The sequence below is a fragment of the Microtus pennsylvanicus genome, chromosome 10, assembly GCF_037038515.1.
Source record: "Microtus pennsylvanicus isolate mMicPen1 chromosome 10, mMicPen1.hap1, whole genome shotgun sequence".
In the NCBI taxonomy this organism is placed as follows: Eukaryota; Metazoa; Chordata; class Mammalia; order Rodentia; family Cricetidae; genus Microtus; species Microtus pennsylvanicus.
Window position 1 is genome coordinate 57415893 of NC_134588.1, and position 8677 is coordinate 57424569.

The 8677-nt window shown below is 43.1% G+C and overlaps 1 protein-coding gene across 1 annotated transcript; it reads right to left on the reverse strand.

The window, feature by feature from the left end:
* Positions 1 to 3007: 3007 nt before the first annotated feature.
* LOC142858126 (large ribosomal subunit protein eL43-like) lies at positions 3008 to 8467 on the reverse strand. The gene is made up of 3 exons (XM_075987337.1): positions 8418 to 8467; positions 6955 to 6965; positions 3008 to 3291 (listed from the first exon to the last, which is right to left on the reverse strand). The coding sequence occupies exons 1-3, from the start codon at positions 8465 to 8467 to the stop codon at positions 3020 to 3022; spliced, it is 333 nt and encodes a 110-aa protein (XP_075843452.1). The 3' UTR covers positions 3008 to 3019.
* Positions 8468 to 8677: the final 210 nt, after the last annotated feature.

The window sequence follows — 8677 nt, forward strand, 5'->3', positions numbered from 1 at the left end:
AGCTTAAGTTCGTGGAGGCGAAAGAGTTCCTTCAGCTTTGAATGAGGTCCGGGAAGGCGATGTGATTTCACGGTAGTTATTAGATTTGGGCTGTGAACGAGGAAGAGGAGTTCCACAGAGAGAGGGTGTTGTAGCTGAAGGTGGTTGTGTGTCAGACAGTCAGAGGGAGGGAGTGAAAGGAAATGGGCCTGGAGAGACAAACCAGGATGAGTAAGGGGATTCTGCACGCTGTGGGTGGGGGCAAACACTGATTGGATCTGCTCTTCAGAAAGGTAACCCTGGGAGCCATGTGGAGTTGGTGAGGTTGGGAAGTGCCTGGACGTTTTCATCCAATCGCTTTACTGACTCAGTGATGATGAAGCAGATTCAGCACTGAACTGACCTATGTAATGAGACCCTTTCACAAAAAACGAAAAAGTTAATCAGCTCATTTCAGAGTTGTGCCATTTTCTTTCAAATTCCCTTTCATTCGGCTTTTGCCCCGTATGGGCCACCTAGATTCCTGGCTTTTGCTTTATCTTTCTTCCTTCTTCTGCCTTTGTCACTGGGTATTATAGAACCAGCAATTCTTCAGAAATGGTATCAGGTCTCTTACTCAAAACTGACATGGTCCTCACTGAGAGCAAATGCCTAAGTTAAAGACGTTTCTGTATGGTTGAATCCCATCATACACATATCACATATGCTGGTCTGTCTAGGCACACTGGCCTCCAAACCTTCAGTCCCGTATAGAACCCTCGCATGCCCATAGGGCTTTGGGTCCAGCCTTTCTGTATCTGAGCACCCTTCCAGCTGAGGTTCACTCGCTGGAAGGTTCATGTGCATTGAGTCTTCCCTGTGCTAGGCCCATCCTTACACCATCTTTGACCCTTCAGTCCTCCCTGTCCCTTCTCTCCCAAAGCCCTGGCCTGCTGTATTTTCAGAGAACTTTGTGTAACTTTTGTATTCATCAATGCTCTATGTTTTTGTATGCTATTTTTCCAACTGTCAATAATCTTAACTCTTTAGAGAGTTTAAAGCTAGTGAACAATTTTCATATCTCTTCTCCCTTTTAGTAGCTTCCCCCCACCCTCCACAGCATACTGTGGATTGAACCCAGGGCATTCTATTCCGCCACTTTCTTCCTTTAATATGTAAGGAAGCTGGGTTCAGAGCTAAGTGGTTCATCTATCAATAATCACCAATTTTGATACCTCTATTCCAGGCAAATCTATTGTGGCCCATTCTTTTTTTTTTTTTTTTTTTTTTTTTTGGTTTTTTGAGACAGGGTTTCTCTGTGGTTTTGGAGCCTGTCCTGGAACTAGCTCTTGTAGACCAGGCTGGTCTCGAACTCACAGAGATCCGCCTGCCTCTGCTTCCCAAGTGCTGGGATTAAAGGCATGCGCCACCACCGCCCGGCTTATGGCCCATTCTTAAATAGATTTGTGAAGCAGGTATTGCTTCCTGTGCGTTATGGTGACGGTCATATTGCCTTTCACACCCAGCCCTACCTGACTCCAGAGTCCATTTTCTTTCTAGTGTGTCCTCTGTTCAAGTCATTTCCCCGTGATGCTTTCCAGACATGGGTTTGGTGAGGGGGAAACTTAAGAATTTTTTATGCATTTTTTGGTTCAAGTCATTGCTCACAAAATTCTTGAGAGTGTATGTCCACGTGTGTGCGTGTGTGTGAGGGCCAGAGGCCAACCTTGGGGAGCTGTCTACCTTGAGTTTGGGAAAAGGTCTCTCTCTGGCTGATTAGGTTAGGTTGGCTGGATGGACAGTGGGCTCCAGGGAGCCCTCGGTTGCTGCATTCCCAGTGCTGGGATCACAAGTCTATGCTATCACATTTGACTTTTTAAAAACATATGGCTTCTGGGGATGCAACTGATCTCCTCATGGAAACATCTTAAGGACTACTGATCCGCCTATTCCCCTAGCCCCTTGCATAGTTCTTTACTAGTAAATGGCTGTGTTTTCTTCATCAGTAGCAAATACAGAGTTGTATAGGGGTTTTTTGTTCTGTTTGTCTTAATTACATGCGGGAGGAGACATTTTAAGTAACCCAATGGATCTCTTCTAGGATTTAGTTAGCCAGATTCTCAAGCTATGGTTGTAAATGTTTTCCTTTCCAGGAACACAAGCTCTTTTCAAATGCGATTGTATCTGTAATTGCAAAATAATTTAGATATTTTTAAAAATTTAGATAATGCAAAGAAGCGGTGAATGGACCCTTCCTTGGTACCAGTTAGAGGCCTACCAAACAATGAACTTAAAATTAGATATCCTTCTGGGCGGTGGTGGCGCACACCTTTAATCCCAAAGGCAGAAACACGCGGATCTCTGTGAGTTCGAGGCCAGCCTGGTCTACAGAGCGAGTAGTTCCAGGATAGGCTCCAACGCTACAGAGAAACCCTGTCTTGAAAAACAAAACAAAAACAATTAAATATCCTATAAAGAAACAATCTGTAAACTACTAATAGTAAATTTAAATAAAAAAAAAAAGGAAGGCTGGAGAGATGGCCCAGTTGTTGAGAGCATTGGCTGCTCTTCCAGAGGACCCAGGGTTCAATTCCCAGCACTCATATGATAATTCATACCTGTCTATAACTCCAGCTCCAGGAGATCTGATGCCAATGCATATAAAATAAAGTTAAATAAATGTTTTTTTTTTAAAAAAAAATGGATTGGAGAGATGACTCAGCAGTTGAGAGTACTTACTGTGCAACCAAGTTCAGATCCCAGCACCCATTTAACAAGATGAGCATCCCACAGGCCTGCAAACTCAGCTCTGAGACAGGGGAATCCCTGGGACTTACAGCCAATGAAATTGGAACCTCGGGTTCACTTTGGTTCAGAAGAGTAGGTGGGGTGTGATAGACGGGTACACACGATCCCTGCCTGGCCTCCGTGTGTGCACAAGAGCATGCCTACAGACAGGTATAGCACATTAATTAATTTAAAATTATTTTTTGTCATGTAAATTAACCCATTTATTTAGTTGGCTGTGCACTATTGAGTAGGATATCAAATGGTAGCACTTTTACTGGTCTTTCAGTTCCTTCAGTCTTCTGATGGCAGACTTCACTGTGACTGCTGAAGTCCCGCCAGCCACTGACTTCATGCAGGAACCACAGTGCCAGATGCCGACGGCTCGTCTCTTCATCTTGGTCTTGCCACAGAAGGAGCACGTGTACTTGGCGTGCTGGCTAATTTCAATTTTCTTCACCATTTTCCGGAGGGAGGCACCATAGCGGGTCCCATATTTCCTGACGATCCAGACCTTCTTGGTGCGTTTAGCCACGTCGCAGGAACCTAAGCCAAGCCTTTAAAATTAATTCTAAATATTTGCATTGGTGCCAGGCGGTGGTGGCGCGCACACATCTTTAATCCCAGCATTTAAAAGGCAGAGGCAAGCAGATCTCTGAGAGTTCAAGGGCAACCAAGGCTACAAAGAGAAACTTGTCTCAGAAAGGAAGGAAGGAAGGAAGGAAGGAAGGAAGGAAGGGAGGGAGGGAGGGAGGGAGGGAGGGAGGGAGGGAGGGAGGAAGGAAGGAAGACCCAAATAAACAACCCTCCCCCCCAAAAACAACAATTACAACAAAAAGTGAAAAAAAAATTTGCATTGGCAAGTAAGTTTGAAACAATTTCTGATTCTTAGTTTCTTCATGCCAGGACTAAAGAGCTGCATAAAATGATCAAAGTTCAATTCTCTGAAAAAACGTGTAAGAAAGAAAGTAAAACAAAGTATCTAGGCACTAAAGTGGACATGGCACTTCAGCTCTTCCCAGTTCAGTGGGCATCCGGAATTTATCAGGCTCAGTGAACCAGAGTCCGAGAGCCAAGTCACAGTCTCACAAGAGAAGTTTCCCCTTGGCTGCAGTCTGGGGACAGTTGGTGGAGATCTTGGGTAGTTCCAGGGGGTCATTCCACAGGTAGGGGTCTGAAGCCACAACTGTGGGTATTTCCACCGTGGTTGCCTAGTCAACCGTCATTCTACCCTGGTAAATTTTCTCGTCTTTTCACATTGTCCTAAGCAATTCTCCTTTTCATCTGACAGATAAACCCCCTTTCTTCTTAGAAACTGCCTACCTATAGAGATATTTTCTGTTCAAGGTAAGATTACAATTGCACAGGAGATATATATCTTGGATAATGCTTTTCTGAACAGCTACATCTTTCTTTTAAAGGTTCGACTATATCTTATTATCTGCATTACATGGTCTGTTTAGTTCCATGCTGAAAGGCTTTTGTGTTGTAATCAAAAGATGCTATAATTCATTGTAATGAATCTCATGATATTGTAAACATTTTGTTTAGATTTATTTTAATGTTTGTATACCTGGAGTGTATGGGTGTATACCATGTGCCTATAGGTGCCCACAGAGGCTAGAATGGGGGCATTTGATCTCCTGGAGCTGGAGTTTTAGGTGGTTGTGAGCCTCCCAATGGGTGCTGGGAACTGACCCTAGGTCATCTGCAAGAGCTCAACTCTCTCAACTACTGAGTTGTCTTTCCAGCTCCCTATCATGGGACTTTCATCCTGTCATATTTTTCCCAATAGATGTAGGGTATCAGATATAGGTCTTGGGTTAAAAAGCATACAAATTCCATGGTTTTTTTTTTTTGTTTTTTTTGGTTTTTTTTTGGTTTTTCGAGACAGGGTTTCTCTGTGGTTTTGGAGCCTGTCCTGGAACTAGCTCTTGTAGACCAGGCTGGTCTCGAACTCACAGAGATCTGCCTTCCTCTGCCTCCCGAGTGCTGGGATTAAAGGCGTGCGCCACCACCGCCCGGCTAAATTCCATGTTTTTATAGTTACTAATTTTATGGGAGTCATACTCTGACCAACACTGGAGCTCATAAATATTTCAATAGAATTTATTTGGCTTATATGTGTTAGGTAAATACATAGTTATGGAGACATTTAAATATAGATAGACAATAGAGAGAATGCTTGTGCCTCTCCGCTCCAATCATAGGTTGAAACTTAACTTTCAACCTGATGGTCCTTAGAACTGTGCCTCCAGGAGGTACCCAGTGCTTGAGAGTGGAGGTCTTGTCAGTAGATTAACCCCTTATTAAAGAGACCCCACACAGTTCCTCATCCTCTCTACTGTGCAGAGACACAGAAGGATGACCACCTATGAGCCAGGCTGTCACCAGACATCAAAAAGGCCAGAGCTTTGCTTTCAGACTTGCTGACTTCCAAACAGGGAAATGAACTTATCATGTTTATGAGTTTCCAGGGTTAGTCTGTTACAAGAGCTTGGTTGAAAACAGCACCTTTTCCTTATTTTCTCTAGAGAAAGGACTTTCTAGGTTTGTGAAACTACACAAAAACCACCTGAGTCTCAGTTCCCTTCTTTGAAGAAAGGATTAAGAAATCTACGGCACCAAGTTGCTTAAGTAACAAAGCAAATAAAGATTTTGCCCAATGTTTGACAATGTCTGACAGTTGGCAGGAACTGGTCTTTGTGTTCTCTGCAGAACTGAGTACACATGGCAGGCGGTGAAATCCAAGCAAGGAAAAGGAGCCCACGGCAAACTGAGTATCTGCCGGATGTTGACCACACCTGGCTTGATCATGCTTACCATCCCAGCAGAGTGAGTGTGGTTAGCTCCCTATTTTACAGCAACCTGAAGTTGCAAGTTAGCAGCGGATTTGGGAACTGTGAACTTGGTATCGGGAACAGTCTATCTCCTTGAAACCAGTCTGTGCAGCAAGCTGTCGCCTCCTGTTTATATTGGGTTGATAGGTTTCCTTCAGGGTCACCATTTTGCCAAGGCCAGTATACTTCTTCAAGAAGGAGTTTACTGTGCCTCCCCTGGGTGTGACAGCATATTATAAGCACCACCTGTTGAGGTTCAACAAAAACATTGTAATTAATAAGAACAGTCAGAGGAAAATAATAAGCATGTATTCTCTAACCAGTTTCTCATAAAAATTAGGGTTATTGATTTTATTTATCTAAGCTGATACATATTTAATATTGCAGAAAGCCCTAAATCTAAAACAAAGCCTTGCATGAATTTCTAATAACCAAAATGTTGTAGGAGGCCCTTCATCAGTGTGCTTCATAATGTTATGGGCCTGTAGGTTTTCAGTAAATATTTAACAGAGCGTTTTAAAAGAAGTGCAAATCTGTGTTGTCTTCATTTTATTTGATCCAGCAGGTAAGACTGTAGGAAGAATTCACTTTTAATTTTTTTTTTTTTTTGAGACAGGGTTTCTCTGTGATTTTGGAGCCTGTCCTGGAACTAGCTCTTGTAGACCAGGCTGGTCTTGAACTCACAGAGGTCCGCCTGCCTCTGCCTCCCGAGTGCTGGGATTAAAGGCATGCACTCCCCCCCCCCCCCCCCCCCCCCGCTTCACTTTTAATTTGAATAGAAAATGACCGCCTAACTCCAAAAGATATGGATAATTTTAAGTACCTACCTTCTTGTAAGGCAGGAGTGATAGACTTAACCTGCCTGATATTTGACAAGTAACTGCTGGGGCTGCTGGTCAGGCAGCAGGACCAAGCTTCTCCTGTGCGGCTGGGACAATCGAGGACAGTTCTCTAGGGCTCCTCTTAGACTGGCCAGACGCCTAGGGACTCCCCTCCAGCCAGACGCTTCAGGTGCTTCTGTCTCCTCCACACATAATCATATTTAAAGACCACACCAAAGAGCTGTTATCACCACCTCCCCTCATCTCAAAGATGAGGAAACCAGGGCAGGGAGAGTTTAGGAGGCCGTGACCCACCCAGGTAAGTCACAGAGCTGTGACCCAACCGAGAACGCTAGGCTTCGTGGGATGCCCAAGAGTGTACCAGGCTTGCCACCCACGCTGGCTATGTAGGTTTGTGAACAAATAAACTAACAGCCTTTTAATGTGACCTGCTCAGTAGAGGATTTTCGAGCAGACACTTACTACCAGAGACAGAGTTCCCTGGTCAGAATGCCCTATGTACTTCTGAGGGACAGGAAAATGCTCACGTGTTAGCCGTCTGGAAGGGAGAAGGCGTCAAAGGGGATACGAAAGAAGAAGAAAATTTAGTTACCCCAAATAATCTCTTGTGGGTGGGACAGTTTGGGAGTGACACTGCCTGTCTGTGTCTAGATTCTATGTACTTCCCTAAAGCTTGTCCCAGGAAGAGGGGCTTCTCTGGGACTGACAGTGCTAGAGCCTGCCCGTACCTTAATTCTAGGGACAGTGATTGACATGGCACTGACGTAACGGAGTCAAAACTTCTAAACACGTGAGGGAAATCCAGTACTCCCGAGATGTTAAATCCAGTACTTCTGAGATGTTAAATCCAGTACTCCTGAGATGTTAAATCCAGTACTCCCGAGATGTTAAATCCAGTACTTCTGAGATGTTAAATCCAGTACTCCTGAGATGTTAAATCCAGTACTCCCGAGATGTTAAATCCAGTACTCCCGAGATGTTAAATCCAGTACTTCTGAGATGTTAAATCCAGTACTTCTGAGATGTTAAATCCAGTACTCCCGAGATGTTAAATCCAGTACTTCCGAGATGTCCCCTCAGGCGTGGAGCTCACTTGGATGTAGCCCAGGTCTCCTCAACTAAATCATAGTTAGAACTAGACAACACTGATGGAAGGTGTTCGACCCAGGTGCTTCTATTTCTTAAATCTATTCTCTAGGTTTGTCTCTATGTTTATATTTTGAAAAGAGCATAAAGATCTTGTTGCCTTATATTAATATATAATTATTTATGTGTTAAAAAATATTGAATGTTACTAGCATATTTTCAATATTTATTTTTTAATTAAAATATTCTAAATGTTAACTGACATGCAACCACACATATTTATGAGATATAAGACAATATTTTGATATATGAGCATTTTATATCAAGCTATTTAACTTATAAATCAAGCTATTTTACTTATACTTCACTTACACACCTGTGTTTTATGTGTGTGTTGAGAACAGTTAAAACCTACACAGTTAGCAATTTTAACGTCAGATATGTTATCATCAATTAGAGTCACCATGATGTACAGTAAATGTCTTTAACTTATTCCTCTAATCTCATTGAACTTTATGTTTTTTGACCAACATGTTTGTTCCCCCAACAATTCACTTTTGGTAACCTCCATTCTCTTCTGCTTCTGTGAGTTAGACTGAAGGATTCTCATGGCAATACGATCTTATAGGATTTATCTCCTTATGCCTGGCTTTTTTCACTTAGCATGAAACGTTCGGCTTTTGTCTGAAATGTGAACGTTAGAGGCATTAATCGCCAAACGTAACAGAAAGCATACCCAGAGAAAGACGACGCAAACCACTAGTACTAGAAAGAAGTAGTTTCCCTATGGATCCTTAATCTGACGATTCTCAAATTTTACTGCTTTTCCCTTAATCTAGGTCATTCGTTTGGAAGGTTTCTGAGATTATAAACTCATCATGACTCGAAGTCATTCTATTCTCACCTCGGAACGTTGATGTTGACGGTCTTGCTGTGGACTGTACCACAGGTCATCTGTCCTCTTCCTTCTCTGGCCTGAGTCTGGACCTCTCTTCTCATCCTCCCTGGGGGGTGGTCCTTCATGATTTATCTTCTCGCTTCCTGGATTGTTCTCCCCCTGTCTAAAGGTTCTGTGGTTTTAGGAAGGATTATCTCCATGCTACCAGAAGTCATTTGGAAGGAGGGACTGTTATTTTTGTGTCCCCAACCTATGTTGTAAACCAC

What these genes read in the sequence shown, in the direction of transcription:
- LOC142858126 (XM_075987337.1), bottom strand. Translation starts at nt 8,467, where the DNA reads ATGACCTGTGGTACAGTCCACAGCAAGACCGTCAACATCAACGTTCCG.